The following is a 17,851-nucleotide window of genomic DNA, read 5'->3' on the forward strand; positions in this document are numbered from 1 at the left end:
GTTTTCTCATGCCACCTTACCTTTAATCCTTTGAACCTGACAGACTATAGGAATTTGGATATGCTTCAGGTGTAGCCAGTGTTAAGTGACTTTACACTAAATAGTGGAGGTGTGTTTGTGTTCTGAGGACTTCTGTAGATTAGTTTGTGTATGATATGAGATCTGTGTTTTGCACCTTAGATGTGTGCGAGTAAAGGGAAGAGCGGCATGTGTACTTTTTTAGGATCCAGTATATATAGTTTCAGAGCAAAACACTAATTATATAATGAGCAGGACAGGGGGTTTATTACAAGTGCAAGCTGGGATATGAGAGTAGTTTAAACATTAATCTTATCTGTGTCATGTAGTTGTATTGAAAGCTGGAGGCATTTGGCTGTGCTTGGTAGAAGTATGTTTCTGAGAACTGTGGATAACTTTGAGGCTTGTGACAGTTGTGAACTGTTTCCACTTTCTTGTGTATAAGGGAAGACTGCATAAGTACTTTCAGGAGGCAATATGAATGAATTGTATATGGAACTGTGTCAGTTTCGGGGCATAAAGCTTTGTTTACAAGGAATATTGTCACTAGGGAGGTAGAATATGAAGATTCTAATTCTTTAATGGCAGTTAAATGAAAGTGTGTGTTGGGACGGTATAATAAGTTTAAGTGTTTAGAGGCTGTAAAATGGTCCTTAAATTGTATCTAAGCGGCAGTCTTCCCAGGGAGTTGGCCAAGTGCATGAGCATGTACAATCAGATCTGGAACCTCTGGATTCTTACTGTGCCAAAGGCCAGCATGAGCATACTACCCACACTGAGGCATTGTTCAAGTAAGGTAGAAGAATGGTGTCATGGACAACTTCCCTTGCTGCCGCCTCCTGGATTATTTTTAAGTGTTAGATGGAACCCTGTGGGTGAGTGTGACTGAGTTGTGAAAAAGGGGGAAGGTTTGACTATTGGCCTGCTAAACCCAGGGTTGTGAGTTCAGTCCTTGAAGGAGCTATTTGGGGATCAGGGCAAATAGCTTTTTTTAAAAAAAAAAAAAACCCACTGGTGGAATGGTGCTTGGTCCTGGACTCAATGACCTTCCAAGGTCCCTTCCACTTCTGTGAGATGTATATCTCCATAAATTATTATAAAAGATGAAAAATCTGTGAACTTCAGTACTTTTGGGCATGGCACAGTATAGGTCTGTACATTAATGGGGTCTATTGACCCAGTGATGAAAAAGCAAAGTTTAAGATTGCATGGGCAACTTTTGCTCAACTCAGCCTTCTTCAAGGGGATGACTTACCACTAAACTACTGTAACTCCACAATAATATTGTTTGTTGCCATTGAGTAGCCTTGTTTTCTAAGAGAAGATATATTGGTAAAAATTAATGCTCATTTAAGCAATTTGCATAACACTGAACAAGTCAACCTGACCTGTCCCTCCTACCCCAAATGCATCATGTTGCCTTCACCAACCCTGCTCCAGCCCATCACCCTATCTATGTCCCTGGCCCATAAACAGAGAATGCATCTTCCTGGATTCTTTGTTACCTAATAAACAGACAATGGCTTTTCCATTACTTCCTCCTCACCTCTGACTTGATTTCTCTATAGTTCCAGGGACAATGGGCGACTGTTATAGTTCAGTGTTGCTCCTGGTCAGGTTTCAGAGTGGTTGGAGTGTGGAGTTTGGGGCAAGGCCAATGAGAGAAATCACAGACAGAGTTGCTGTTCTGAACTGACAATTTTGTGTCAGAGAGAGAGAGAGAGAGAGAGCCTCTGAGCCCTGTCCAATCAATGTTTTCCATTTTGAAGAAATAGTGAGGTGTCAGTTTGCAAAGTATCTGTGCCAGACAGTGTACATTTTCTGATCAACTATCAACCCTCTCGTTTCATAATTTAATGTTTTTTCAGTCCCTATCAATAGCTTTTATATCATCACTATAACCATTATTCAATTGTACAGCCAAATCAGAGTAAACTATCACAGCTCTTGAACATCCATCTCTGATATTGTCCAAATCTGCTCCGGTACCTTCTTTGAGATGCATGACAGAAATAAATCCCTAATAATTTCTACCCTCCATGAATCACTATAATGTTGGGTAGAGCACAACCTCTAAAATCAGTAACTCAGAGTGGGTAAGGCATGATAGCATCATTGGCTGACTCTGTCCACCCAAATCAGCTTGTCAACAGTCCCCATGACATATTACTCTCCTTGCTGTCTTGCAGACCTCTATGTGGTTATCCAGGAACCACACCAAATGTATGCTGGCAAACATGGCAGCAAATTCCTTTCTGTCCCTTCCCTTCTATCTCTCTACCCCTACCACTCCCTGTCTCCATCTCCCTTCCATCAAGTTATTTGCGTTGTCTGGTCCAGACCTCCACACTGCATGTACTTGGAAATACTGCATTAGTCTCTTTCCCCCAGATCAGAAAGTAGTGACTTTTTTACACCCACACCTCCATCTGTTCCCCAGGGGCTAGTAAAATAAACATTTTTGTCTCAAGCAACAAATCCAAGTATGCCTCTCCTTCCTCCCCAATGTTCTTTGTCTTTTCCCCACTTCATATAACAGAAATTGTGGGTAGACTGGTTACTGACTATTCTACTGTGTTCACTATAAGTCTCCCAATAAAATGAACTGGTAACAAAGAGGAAGCTGTGCTAGTCTATACACTATCAAAACAGAAAGCAGTCAAGTAGCACTTTAAAGACTAGCAAAATGGTTTATTAGGTGAGCTTTCGTGGGACAGACCCACTTCTTCAGACCATAGCCAGACCAGAAGAGACTCAATATTTAAGGCACAGAGAACCAAAAACAGTAAGCAAGGAGGACAAATCAGAAAAACATAATCAAGGTGAGCAAATCAGAGAGTGGAGGGGTGGGGAGGAAGGTCAACAATTAGGTCAATGACCTAAAGGTATGTGTGTTACTGAAAAGGAATTATCGCACCGTTTTGGAAAGAGAAACAGCCGAGCTGGGTTTTATATTCAAATTCGGCACATTAACACGTGGTTTAAATCATGATGGGAACTTTGAGTCACGATAGGGGCTTGTCTGCATACTTGGCTCAATCTAATTCTTGACTTCCCCCCCACCACACTCTGATTTGCTCACCTTGATTATCTTCTGATTTGTCCTCCTTGCTTACTGTTTTTGGTTCTCTGTGCCTTAAATATTGAGTCTCTTCTGGTCTGGCTATGGTCTGAAGAAGGGGGTCTGTCCCACGAAAGCTCACCTAATAAACCATTTTGCTAGTCTTTAAAGTGCTACTTGACTGCTTTTTGTTTTAATAAAATGAAAGTATGTTATTGTAATGCAGCTTGTAGCAAGCAAAAAAGATTTAATAACTCCTCGCACAGATCTGCAAAGGTTGGGACTAGAAACATCAGTGGTAGAGTATTCATTGGAGCAATAGTGGTGGCACAGTCCCTCAAATGATCCAGGCACGTATAAGGGAGTTGCGTGGAAATCCAATTTTTTTATTAGCGCAGGCAACGTAATCCTTCCAAAATGCACATATAAGCAAGCAGTGAATGTTTTCTTAAATGCTAGTCAGTGTGTGGGGCCCTCAAAGACTTTGTGAATACCATGCAATACCTTAGGTAAAAACTGACAGACTTGGTTTGATCCACATCACAGCAATTATCTGATATCTAGATCTGTGCAAAAATGAATTAAAAAATAAAAATCAAACATTTAGAAACAGTGGGCGTGGGGGGTCTTGTATCTCTAGAACCCATAGTTCAGGTTTGGATCATTCATCCTACAGAGCACTCCCATAAAGAACAAAAACTTTCAGAAAAGTGCAATAAAATATGGATTTTAGAGCACTTAAGAAGGTTAACGAGAGGATGGAAAGGGTTCCTCTGCATATTGTTTCCAGCGCAGCAGGCTCTGAAAGTTGTGCAACATTCATTACAGTGTGATGTTGCCAGCTGATAGGGAATGCCCATGCCCCCCCTCCATTTAAATGAACACAACCTGAAACTATTACTGTGAGCTCTACTCTACAAATGCACCTCAGTATAACTAGTATTGGAGAGATAGTTGTGTTAGTCTGTATCTTCGGGAATAACAAGAAGTCTTGTGGCACCTTATAGACTAACTGATATTTTGGAGCATAAGCTTTTGTGGGCAAAGACCCAGTTCATCTCATGCATCTGACGAAGTGGGTCTTTGCCCACAAAAGCTTTTGCTTCAAAATATCAGTTAGTCTATAAGGTGCCACAGGACTTCTTGTTGTTCTCACTGTAACTAGGGTTTCCATATTTCCATATGGGACACTGGTAAAATTGTTTGGACTTCATTGAGTTCAGTGGAGAAATCAATCAGACCTGTGTAGTACAAATGTTCAAAATAATTGAGTACCCATTAAAAAGATATTACTACATTTTTTATAAGTAATAGGTTAAAAAAAATTAAAAAACTGTCTATTTTAACTGACGTTAGCCAGAAGCTTATAACAAGGAATGCTACATACTCATGTTTTCTAATACACAAGCTTTCTTCTTGTCTTGCAATGATGTGTACATGACATTAGAGTCAACTTTTACCAACTGTAACAATGTACATGCCACAGGGAGCCACATACAAGGCTACAGTCCTGCGAGTGTGGCTCCCGGCTTCCCCAAGCCATGAGGAGCCAGGAATGGAACTGTAGACCCATGCTGTGGGGAGCAGGGAATGGGGTTGTAGGGGTTACCTCTCTGCAGGGGTCTCCTTGGCCCCCCAAAGAGGAGCACCAGGTCCCCTTAAAATCTTAAACAAGAAGCAAATGGGGGACACACACTACCCTCCCCCCTGCCCCAACATGCACTGCCTTACCATAAGGCAGGGCCCAAAACTTCCTCTCCTGCTGCTGCCTGCACATCTGGACAGTCAGTATGTGTTGCGTGTGCTCCCTGTCCATCACCAGGTATGCGCAACTGTAGCTGTGCTGACTTGGGAAAGGACAGCTCAACAGTAGGTGTGAATAGAGAACAATTAGCCATTTTGTTAAAATGAGTAGGGACACCTTCCTGATGCCTGAAATATGGGACTGTCCAGGCAAAAATGGGACTGATGGTCACTTGACGTATAACTGTATTGCCCACAAGTGTGAAATCCATACCCAAGAGCAATATAGTTATATTGAATAGCTAGCACGGTCTTAACAGGGGGACTTTTCCTGTTAGTGTAGTTACAGCCGCTTGCAAAAGTGGATTAACTATGCTGATGGGAGAGGTGCTTTCATATAGTACTGTTGTTACTGAAGTGTTACAACTGTGCTAGTGCATTGTTTTAAATGTAGACCTGAGAACTGTTCCATCCATCTCAGCGGGTTTTCCTATCCTTCTCCTGAGTGGGTTGAGGAGTAAAGGGACTTTGAAGTTGCCCAGGCACTTCGAAGTACCGGCGGGTTAGCTGCAGCTACACGTGAGCTGGCGCATCGAAGTTCAACACTTTGGAGTTGCTACAGAGAACTAGCTTAATAAAGTGTTGCATATGCAGCACATCTCTTCACTAATAATCTCCCAACACCCTACTTACCATCCTACCTTCGAAGTAGGGAGGTAGTGTAGACAAGCCCTTAGAGGGGTGAATTAAATGATAATAGAGAGCACCCTTCCGGTTGCTGTAGTGAGTGTCTATACTGAAACAGTACAGTGGCTTGTGCAACTATAGCATTTTTAAGTGTAAGCAAGCCCAAAGCACACTCTCAAACATAATTATGCCCTCTCTAGGCTGAGTGACATTAAAATGGCTTTCTAGCCTTTACTGTTTGTTTTTGAATTCCTTTTGTGATATCTTTCCTTCTTTTTAGATCAAATTTCACAGTGGAAACAAAGTAGTGGTTCTTGTACCCTATTTCTTTCCACCCTCTGTCAGATTTGTCTTTGTCCTCAACTGCTTGCACACAAGGGATAGGTTGCCTTATGTGTTTGAATGAAAAAGCATCATGAGGTTTTGAAACTTATTGGAAGCCAGAGGCATGTCAACAGTTAAATAATAAAGTATGACCCCTGTGAAGGTCAGATGTCTTCTTTCTAGATTCCTTATTTTACTTACTGGCTAATTAAATGTGATTTACGAACACTTTGTGGCGGAGCAAGTTTTCAGTTTTATCAGTCAGTGCCTTCTATAGATATCGTCAAGGAGGTATGTTATCTTTATACCACTACTTGCTTTGTTCATACTCAGGGATCCAATAGGTGCAGAACTGCACTGAGATATATTACAGGTTGATCCTCGCTAATCTGAAACAAGGTTGTCCAGCAACATCCATAATCCATCACGATTTTAGTTAGTCGGATGACCACTTATCCAGGGTGTAGCCAAGTTTCCCATGGTCCCATAAAGTCTTTTTTTACAACCTCTCATCCTGGCTCTCAGTGTTCTGTGCTGTTTATCTGTAAATTATCCCAAAATGTCTTCTCAGAGTCCGGTAAGCAATGTAAGTGTTGATAATGTGCGAGACAATATTAACCTCCTGTGGTCCAGCAAATTCTCTCATCCTGCACCAGTCAGATCCTAAAGGTGCCAGACGAAGGAGGGTCATCCTGTACTGCAATGGTAAAAACAAGCTTGTACTCTTACACACATGATTTGCTGACTCTTACAATACAAATTCCTAATGTTAGCTCACCGTATGAGCTCATCAAATAAATTGCTGCTAGTAACAAGAAAGATATCTTTCTGACAAATGATTAGCATTCTGTATGGGCTGCATTTCTTTGTGGTAATGCTCATAACAGCCAACCACGAATAAACTTTGGGGTTTCTTACAAAATAGAGAAATCTTACCTCACTGCTCAAATATGAAGATGTGTGGTCTTTATGCAAACCTAGATAACGATTGAATAATACAGCTGTTCAGCAAATTTCAGAACCCTGCACAAAAATGTTAGAAACTGCAGAGTACTGCACCTGAATCTAGAGGGAGGCAGTAGTGTACTTGTACAGAAACTACAATTCCCAGGACGATTTAATTCCCTTATTGGTGCTCAAGGTACTGGAGGATTGTAAATGACAAGTGTTTAGGGCTACTGTCTTGCATTTTACATGGTGCTCTCTAAAGCAACAATGGTACAGTATTAACATGATGGGGAGCCACCATTTTTGTGGCACCTGAGTACTCCTTTCATTATCCCCCATTATGACATTTATTAAAAAGTGCTGTGACTGACTGTAGTTTGTATCTAGTTCATTATCTTTAAGAATTATACCTAAGTAACTTCCTATCTAACTGACAAGAGGCCACACTGACCCAGGCACAGTGAGCAAATAGAATACTTGTGGCCCAGTACCCTACTGCCACAGCCACAGGACTCAGGTAGGTTAGCCAGCTTCTTCATGGGAGGTGGCCTGTAATGACTCCAAACCTAAAGAGAGGCTCCATGAGGATATCTTCAGTTTTCCAGCAGTGACTGATATCGGCAGCATTGATTTTTATGAAACTTTCCTTGTCTGTGTTGCTCAGACATGGGGACAGGAACAGCTTTATCTTTTTGTTGTTTTTTCCTCAGGGGAAGGCATGCAGTTAGATTGTTAGGGTTGGCATATGGTTAATAACAGAGTAACAACACTGGGGGAGAAATAGGAGCTTCTAAAGAAGTGTAGCTTAAAACAAATAAAGGAAATGTTTAATTAAAATTAATGTGATGACTTAAAACACAAAATAAACCAAACAATAGATAGAGGGGAAGATATCCTGTACAAAATACTAAAATGTATATGTCGCATAATAACCCATTTACTGTGCTTGATTTCCCTCCCCACACCCAGCACCTCTAATATCTCACTCTCCGCCTTCCTTAGAGTATTAACCCCCCAGCTATTTTGCAAGTGCTTGGTATACTTTGAGTGTTACAGTATTCTAACTATCTTTGCTGAAATTTCTTGACAGACACCATGGGAAGGAGGCTTATTTAAACTACGGATGCTTTTCAAGGATGACTATCCCTCCTCACCCCCAAAATGTAGGTAAAGTGATAGAATACTGTATTCTACTACTGAATGTGTTGAATATGAGCACTTAAGGCAGTATGCAAAATTTCACTGTTTACTTGCTGCTGATGATAGGGTGAAGGCTTTTTAACAATTATTCTGGGTGCTTAATCTTTATTACAGTTAACACTGAAATGGTTATAATTCCTATTTTCATGAGTGTTTGCATATTCATCTTTAGAATAAAATTTTTCCTGGTCTGCTCCCTTAGAAATTTTAAGAAAATTTCAGCTGCTCAAACTCAGGGAGACTTTTTTTTTTTTTTTTTTTTTTTTTTTTTAAATACCTATGAGCTATAGTTTTGTTTGGATGTTTTTGCTTTAGGACTTTTAGTGGGGAAGGGATTAGATTTTTAAATTTGAGCCATTTTTACTGGAACTGTTTTGAAATTTTGCATAATTGTCACTGACAACCATTGCATCTACTTAGAGTTGTGTTGAAAATTTAATAATCTGCATTCTTGCTAGAAAGTACATTAAGGTGATTACACTTTAGTGGAGGCACTATGAAGGTGTATGCGGGGAGCGAAGTGCATACTCTTTTGAAAGACCTCCATAAGATGGATAGACATGCAGCAAGAGTTGTCATGTTACCTAGCTCTGTATTTTTCTTCTTTCTATTTATTTAAATCTAGTTTTAATTAAAAAGGAAGGTAAAATTTTTAAATGTTAGGGTTCTATCAAATTTAACTTAGATAAATTGTGTCCTCTCTATTTTTCTGATCCTTTCACCTTAAATATTCCCATGTACTGTAAGATACACAGGAGGTGCAGGGTTAGTGAAGTAATAATTCATGGAAGGTTCTCATTTTTATGGTATCAAATGTTAATCATAAAATTACATTCAAACTAGTTTGGGTTTTTTGCATGTGTATGCATACAAGACACATTATTATATAAATTTTTTTATCTTTGCAGTTGTTTTATCCTACTGTAAGCTGTAGAAATCATTTGTATTTAAGAATCTTTGGTGTTCCTCATACTGGGATTCTGGCTGCTGAGTGCTTTTTACTGCTTTATGACAGTTACATGGTAACTACCGATCTTAATGTTCCAATGTCCATTAGGGAAATCTGTAGGAAAACTTTTAAAATTCAGATTTTTCTGTCTGTTTGTTTGGAATTCTGTTGCCTGGAAAATCTTTTGCTTTCTCAAACATATTATTTTTCTCTTATTTCAATTACCACATATGGCTTTTAAAAAAAACAAGGCTGCTGCTTTTGGGTGTCTTGAGCATCATCTGAGGAAGGATTGTATCATCTTACATTTGATGTCGACATTTGTTCCTTCAAGTTCTTGCTCATGTCCATTCCATTTAGGTATCAGCATGGTTGTGTGCATGATTGTCAGAAGGTTTTTCCCTTTGTGGTACCTGTTGGGTCGGCAGTGGAGCTCCCTGGAGTGGCACCTCCATGGCAGTGCATGTATACTTTTGCTGCTTCTCCATCCCCTCAGTTCTTTGTTTCCACCTGTGACCGTTGCTAATGTCTTGTATTCTGCAAATGTCCTTTCCAGCAGTCTCTGACTTCACTGTACATAATTGTCTTAGTTGGTTCCTAGTCATGTGGTTGGGGTGTTTCCCCTATTTATTCTTTCCCCGGACTGGGGCATGCTTCCATCCCAGAGCTTTAAGCCCTGCAACAAGTGCTTAACGCCTATGCCACATGGTGACCTCTGCAATTTCTGTCTACAGTACATGGGAGAGGATCATCAATCTGACAAGTCCAAGAACTATGGAGGCCTTAATCTCTGGACAAAGGAGAGAGATTCTCACATAAAACTCCTTCTCAAGGAGGCAGCCTTTCATCTACAACCAGTGCCAGTGGCCTCTGTGCACCAGGCTCAGTGTAGGACCTGTTGGCACCTCAGTGAGACCACAATAGAGAGCACAGACTTCCCCAGCATCAAGGCCCAATGCAAACCTGTGTCAATGTTCTCAGTCACTAGTGCTGCACAAGATGAGACCAGAAGGGGGCTGCTCTACAGCTTGCCATGCAAGTGGTGTTTGTTCTCCATCAGGACACTCCAAGCCTGTCTGCAGTATGCTGTTGACTCTGGCTGCCCCTAGGCGGCTCTCAGGTCCAGTGCACATAGACTCCCCAATACTGGAGGATGTTGTGGCGGAAGACTTCAACCACCGTTGAGGCAGCCAAGGACCTGATGATAAAGCTAACTCACACCCCTGATCCCTCCTCTAAAGAACTGGCACAGCACTCCTCAGATGCCATGGCACAAGTCACTGCACAGTGTGGCACTGAATGCTGGGGCACCAGTGCTGGCACTGACCATGTGGCCCCTTGCAGGGAGACACAAAGGCTCATGCTAGCGCTCACTCAACCATCTGTGGCACTGATACTGGCACCGCTCATAGCCCTGCAATGGGTGAGACCAAGCCATAGGGGAAAATCCCTAAAAGTCAGAGCCAAAAAAACTTGACCTAGGTTCATCTGACTCCACTAGTCACATGATGGCCATGACCATAACCATGCACAGGAGCTCTTGGCTGTGGGTATTGGTCCTCCTATTGGAGATCCAGAACACCACACAACTTTCCCTTTGATGGCATAGGCCTTTTGCCAGAGCAGACTGACTGGAAGTTTCACAGCGTCCAGGACAACCCCAAAGTCCCAAAAGCATCCACACTCCTGCCCCCTAACAAAAGCTGTTTAAACCTAAACCCCTTTATCCCCTCCCTGTGCACCCCCATGTGGGAGGCTTCTGTCAGGACTTTAGTAGGTGAAGGAGTAGAAACAACTTAACAGGCAGGTGAGGGTGCTGTATATCTTCCTCAGACTCCTCCAACAAGACCCAGGGCCCCAAATCAGGGTTTTGATGATATTCCCAAGAAGGGAGAACCAGTCCACCTCCTGGATCAGCTTCCCTTTGTGAACCATTGACCCTGTTTTTACTATGTGTGGGCCTAGGTCAACGTAAGATTGTTGGGTTCTGTGTAGAGGTTGGGCCTCCACAGCCGCAGTCAGTGCTGTAAATGACTATTTTAAATGGAGTTACGAAGGGCGCGATCCATAGTCTATGCAGAGTGAAGGATGCCTAGTAGTAGAGGTGGGATACTCTATCCCATTCTGTTCTATGCTTCTCTGCCTTTTCCCTTGAGCCACAAAATCCTCCTCTGGATACAGCGAGACAGGCCTCCCCTAATCCCAATGTCACTGACTTGGCCCTGCCAGCACTGGTTCATCATTGTGCTGGACTTTTCTTTGGACAAGCCCATATAGCTCTTCCTCTTAACGTGGACAGATGTATCACCCCATTTCCACCACTGATGCGCCATGGTTGACCTGGGCTGAGCACCAATGATCTGAGTCAATTCAAGAGAAGCGAATGGGGAGTAGGAAGACCTCTACCTGGACTATTTATCAGGCCAAGTGAAAACGCTATTCCATTTGGTCCCTACAGAGGGCAGTCCCTCTGCTGCAAGCTTTAATCCATAGGTTCCCAAAGTGGGGGGCAAGCCCCCTTGCCGGGGGTGTGAAGAAATTCTGGGAGGGGCATGAGGTGAAAGAGCCTGTGCTAGCATTATCTCCTGCAAAAATAGAGAGAGCTCGTGCTGGCGTCCTGCAGCACTAGGGGGCAGGTGGGGGAGGTCCTGCAGCTGCTTGCCAGAGCCAACATCTCGGGAAGCACGTGTGTTGCTTCCCCTCGCCAGCTAGACAACGTGTTTCCTGAAAAGACAGGTCTGTTGCCTGACAGCTACTTCCTTCCACCTGCTGCCTTCCTGCACAGGGGCGGGGTGGGGAGTGGGAGTCCCAGGTCCGCGCCAGCTCCAGCTGCTCATGGGGAGGAAGGAGCAGGGTGCATGAGCTTTCTCCTCCCCTCATCCAGACCTCCAAAAATACAGGTTCCCTGCCCCTCCCGTAAATACAGGCAATGCTGAAACGTTTGTGATGGACATAGGGCCTCAAGAAAAGGCAGAGCGGGGGTCTTGGGGCTTGCCCTGACATTTAAAAAGTGATCTTGGGTGTAAAAGATTGGAGACCACTGCCATAATTTTTTTTTAATTTTCAAATTTCGTACCACAAAATGTGAAAAATATACCATTTTGCCTTTCAATGAGTAGGGTACTGATTGGGTTGGTAGGGAGGCTGGAGGACAATGTGGAAGGCAATAGAACTTTTTCAGACTTTCTGGCTTGCTCATGGGAGTGTTTGGGACTGTTCTATCATAGGAGTGGTAGCTGGTCTTGTGCAGTTACTGGCAGTGGACTATGTATAAGGCAGTATGTGTCCGTACGTAATAGTAGTAGTGGTAAATAAATATTTGCGACAACTTATCAAAGTAACTTGGGTCCATTAAATTTATTCTAATTAGGAAAATAATTTTTATGGGTTTTTCTTAATTAATATATTATGGCCACGATTAAGAACAGGAAGTATAATGAAGAAGACTGCATTAAGTATGGTTTCAGTGCCAGGGAAAAAACCAGGATCATTCATCTTCAACGCATGGCTCTCAGCAATGGTGCCTTGAGACTTAGTTGTCTTGAGTGACACTCGATGAAGAATCACAGTGCTTTGACAGGCAAACCCAGAGAGTGTTTTTGCCGCTAAACTCCAGAATTTGAAACACATGAAGCTGGACACTACTGGAGCTTTTCATCAAGTGTTTACCACAGTGGTAGAAGCATCTTATGAATGGTCTTTGCTCATCGCTAAACCCAAGAAAGTGCACGTAATCAGAGAAGCTCCTGTGAAGCCTTGCTTGTTGAAAGCAGCTGATATTATGCTTGCTGCTGAAAGCAAGAAAAAACTATTGGAAATTTCACTTTCTGAGAATTCTGTGAAATGTTGCATTGATGACTTAGCAAAAGATCTTAAACTTCAAGTTGTGGAGGCAGCGTTGGCTTCTCCTTTTTTTTTTTTTTTTTTTAAATTCAGTGCGACAGTACCACTGATGTAGCACAATGCTTAGTTGCATGTCTGTGTTCAATTAATAATGGAACTGTGAAAGAAGAACTGTTTTTTTTTGTTTTTTTTATTAAAGGAATTGATGACCATATCAAAGGCTTCTGATGTTATGAAAATGATTTCTGACTTTTTTTGGAAGAAAATAGACTTTCATGAGGAAAACTGGTTGGTGTATGCACAGACAGTGCTCCAGCAATACTTGGCTCTCTCTCTGGATTTGTTAAATTGGTGGAAAAAAAACATAGACATTAGCTGCTGATACCCTTCTAGATGACCTATGTGACTCGTTGAATTTGGCCATCAAAGCTGTCAATTTTGTGAAGAAAAGTGCTTTAAATATGAGACTTTTTGCAGCTCTTTGCATGGATTTGGGAGGAGTTCATAAAACTCTTGTTTCACACAGAGGTATGATGACTTACCAGAGGGAATATGCTTTTGAGATTATTTGAACTGAAAAACAAAGTTCTTGAAACTGAAAAACAAATTCCTTTATTTTCCAGACAACTTTTCTGGCAACCCCAGTAATAAATTAGTACGCAATCCATTTGACGTTGATGTCGATTCATTGCAAGAAGTATTTTAAGAACAAGCACTCAAAATAAAATGTGATTCAAGTGTGAAAGATAATTTCGAAAACTCAAGCTTGGAGGAATTTTGGATAAAATATTTTCCAATGTACTCCAAAGTTGGAGAAGCCCCCACTACGTATTATTCTACTGTTTTTTGTCAATGTACTTCTGTGAAAAAGGCTTTTCAAGTTTTTAGTCGCATTTAAAATCAAAACAAAGAAATGGACGATATCAGATTTGCATTGCACACTTTCATCTTTTAAACCTAGGATTTCCCAACTTGTGAAGAAAATTCAGCATCATCATTCACATTCAATTTGTTTTGTTTCTGCTATTTCTTATGTTACATTTTTACTGCATTTTTGCACCAAAGAAAACCATTTGTGCTTATTTTTAACTTTTATACCACGTTTCTGTGTTTGTTTTAAATTACAAATTGAATTTTTTGTTAAGGTGGGGGAGTGCGGTGATGGTAAAGAGGAGGAGGGGGGACGTGAGGGTATCTCAGAAGTCAAAAAGGGGGCATGATGCCGAAAAGTTTCGGAACCACTGCTCTGATCCCTGTTATCTTAGATTACCTGCTTGATCTAAAACAATAGGGATTGACTGCATTGTTCGTCAGTGTTCACCTAGCCATCATTTCCACCTTCTACCCAGGAGCAAAGGGAAGGTCTGTCTTCATGAACCCACTTGTAACCCACTTCCTTACAGAGCGAGATAGTCTGTATCCTCACATGCATCAGCTCATATCTGCCTGGTTCTCATTAAGTTAATGGTCCTGCAATTTGAGCCCTTGGCAACATATTCTTTACTACACCTCTCCTGGACATGCCCTTTATTGGTGCCATCACCTCAGCTAAATAGGCATCAGAGCTTACGGTGCTAACCTTGGAGCCTCCTTACAACATCCTTTTTTTTTTTTTTTAAGGGCATGTTGCATTTATGTCCACATCCCGTATTCCACCCTAAGGTTCTGTCACACTTTCACACAAAGCAGGATATTTTCTGTCTTCTTCCCCAAACTACACTTCAGTAACAGAGAGTGCACACACCCCAGTCTTTGGATGTTAGGTGTGCTTTAGTTTGAGTTTAGTACAAAGCCATTCCATAAGTCCCCTCAGCTCTTCCTCTTCATAGCAGAGGATAAAGGGGTTGCCAATTCCATCCCAGTGCATCAGCAAAAATTCCAGCCCCAATACTTGCTGCTCATTCTACCAGTGCTGAAAAATATGCACGTGCCCATCCTGGATACACAGGTAGGTCAGCCACTTGGTCTTCCATTCATATTTTCACTTCTCATAACATAATCTTCTAGCAGTTCTATGGATGATGCAGCCTTTGTCACAATAGTGTTGCAGTTCATTTCCACATAAGCTCAAACTCCTCCTTCAGTTGTCTGGCCTAAGAGTCACCTAAATGGAATGGACATGAGCAGTCACTTGAACTAAAAACAGTCACCTGCCTTTCATACTTGTTCTTTGAGATATGTTGCTCATGTTCGTTCCAGATCCTGCCAGCTTCTCTTAATCAGTGTGTTCCAGCAACAATGAACTGGGGGGAGGGAGGGGATATGAGCACCACTGTAGAGGCGCTACTCCAGGGAACTCCACTACCAACCTAACAGCTACTGTTAAAGAAAAAAATGTGACAGTCATGCGCACAGTGCATGTATACATAAATGAAATGGACATAGTCATAGGGTTGGAAGGGACCTCATTAGGTCATCTAGTCCAGCTCCCTGCTTCAATCAGTATCAACCCCAACTAAGTCATCTCAGCCAGGACCTTGTCAAGCTGGGACTTAAAAACCCTGAGGGATGGAGAATCCACCACCTCTCTAGGCAACGCATTCCAATGTTTCACCACTCTCCTGGTGAAGTAGTTTTTCCTAATATCCAACCTACACCTCTCCCTCTTCAACTTCAGACCATTATTCCTTGTTCTGCCATCGGACACCACTGAGAACAGTTTCTCACCCTCCTCTTTAGAGCTCCCCTTCAAGAAGTTGAAGGCTGCTATTAAATCACCCCTAAGTCTTTTCTCTTCTGTAAACTAAACAAGCCCAAATCCCTCAGCTTATCCTCATAGGTCTTGTGCTCTAGCCCCTAAATCACTTTTGTTGCCCTCCGCTGAACCTTCTCCAGCACATCCACATCCTTTTTTATATTGGGTATAAAAAAACTGGACACAATATTCCAGATGTGGCCTCACCAGTGCTGAATAGAGGGGAACAACCAGTTCTCTAGATCTGCTCAAAATGCTCCTCCTAATGCACCCTAATATGTTAACCTTCTTGGCTACAAGGGCACAATGTTTACTCTTATCCAGCCTTTTACCCACCATAACCCCTAGGTCCCTTTCCATTGTACTGCTGCTTAGCCAGTCAGTCCCCAGCCTATAACAGTGCTTGGGATTCTTCCATCCCAGGCACAGGACTCTACACTTCTCCTTGTTGAACTGCATCATATTGCTTTTGGCCCAGTTCCCCAATTTATCCAGGTCATTCTGGATTCTCTCTCTACCCTCCAATGTATGTAGCTCTCCCCCTATCTTTATGTCATCCACAAACTTGCTGAGGGTGTAATCTAGTCCCTCATCCAGGTCATTAATAAAGATATTGAACAACAATGGCCCCAGAACCGAGTCTTGCGGCTCTCTGCTTGAAACCGACCACCATCCAGATATTGAGCCATTGACCACTAGCCGTTGGGCCTGATTGTCAAGCTAGCTTTCTATATAGTCTTAGAGTCCAAGGATCCAGTCCATATTTCCTTAAATTGTGGGAGACTATCAAAAGTTTTGCTGAACTCAAGGTATATCACATCCACTGACTTCCACATGTCCACAGAGCCTGTTACCTTGTCATAGAAGCTTTTCAGATTGGTCAGGTGGACTTGCCCCTGGTGAATCCATGTTAGGTACTTTTGATCACTTTCCCCTCTTCCAAGTGGTCCAAAATGGATTCCTTGAGGATCCCCTCCATTATTTTCTGAGGGATTGAGGTAAGGCTGATTGGTCTCTAGTTCCTTGGATTGTCCTTTCCTTTTTCAAAGATGGGCACTACATTTGCCTTTTTCCAGTCATCCAGGATCTCTCCCAGTCTCCAAGAGTCTTCAAACATAATGACCAAAGTTCAGCAATGACATGTGCCAATTCCCTCAGTACCCTTGGGTGGATTTGTGTACATCTAGTTTTTCTAGATAGCTTGGAACACGAGCAACGCTTTCTGAAGAATCACAATTATGAGAGGTAAATAACTGTTTTTTCCCAGTGTAGAATGGCCATACTGGATCAGATGAATGGTCCACCTAATCTGACATCCTGCCCTCTAGCAGTGGCTGGTACCAGGTACTTGAAAATTAACAAAAACAGGGCCATTATCAAGTGGTCAAATCCCAGCTTCTGGCAGTAGGGACATCTAGAGCATGCGGTAGCATCCTCACTCTCTTGATCTCAATGTCATTGATGGGCCAATCATCGGTGAATTTTTGCAGTTGTTTGTGGAATCCAGTTATTCATTTGGCCTGCTCAGCTCACCCTGGTAAGGAGTTCTGCAGGCTAACTGGGCATTGTCTGAAGAAGTCTATGTGTTTTATTTTAAACTTGCTGCCTGTTAATTTTATTGGGTCATCCCTGGTTGTGTTATGTAAAAGAGTAGATAATACTTTCATACTCTTCCACACTATTAAACATTTTATAGACATCTATCCTCTCTTCCTTCACTCCCCCACCCTCAAAAAAAAATTCAGACGGTCTCTTTCTTAAGATGAACAGTCCTAGTCTTTTTAACCTCTCCTCATATGGAAGTTGTTCCATATCCTTAGTTTTGTTGACTTTCTCTGTACTTTGTAATTCTGATCTTTCTTGAGATGGGGTAATCAGAAGCATATGCAGTATTCCACGTGTGGCCATACCATGAGCTTAATCTAGAGGCGTTATGTTATTTTCTGTCATATTCATCCCTTTCCTAATGGTTAACAACATTGTTAGCTTTTTTGACTGCTACTGCAAATTGAACAGATATTCTCAGAGAAATATTCATGATGATTCCAGATTGCTTTTGTGGCTAGTAACAGTTAATTTGGTCCCCATCATTTTATATGTAGATTTGGAATAATGAACTGAATAAAATGCTCCCAGAGAGAGTGCAGTATGCCACTTAAGGGTTTCTTTCCTGTTTTCTTCACAACCTTGGAGATTTATCTCTAGGCTCTTCAATTGATCTCCTATTTAATGCTGGTGACATAAAACAGCCTACCTTTTCACTTGTGAAACCATACAGCAGGCATTCTGAGAAAGATCAGCTGGCTTGAAAGACTTTGCCAGTATTAATGGAATTTATTATTTTAAAGATTTTAAAAATAAAAAAAATCCTGATACTGTCTCG

General features: G+C 41.9%; 1 protein-coding gene across 1 annotated transcript in view; it reads left to right on the forward strand.

The window, feature by feature from the left end:
• UBE2I (ubiquitin conjugating enzyme E2 I) overlaps positions 1 to 17,851 on the forward strand; it is a 36,133-nt gene that overhangs the window by 9,624 nt on the left and 8,658 nt on the right. Inside the window, exon 4 of the mRNA XM_075010992.1 lies at positions 7,872 to 7,944. Within this exon, the coding sequence (XP_074867093.1) occupies positions 7,872 to 7,944 (73 nt within the window). The remainder of the gene's footprint in view (positions 1 to 7,871; positions 7,945 to 17,851) is intronic.

The sequence above is a fragment of the Carettochelys insculpta genome, chromosome 16 (genome assembly GCF_033958435.1).
Source record: "Carettochelys insculpta isolate YL-2023 chromosome 16, ASM3395843v1, whole genome shotgun sequence".
NCBI lineage: Eukaryota > Metazoa > Chordata > Testudines > Carettochelyidae > Carettochelys > Carettochelys insculpta.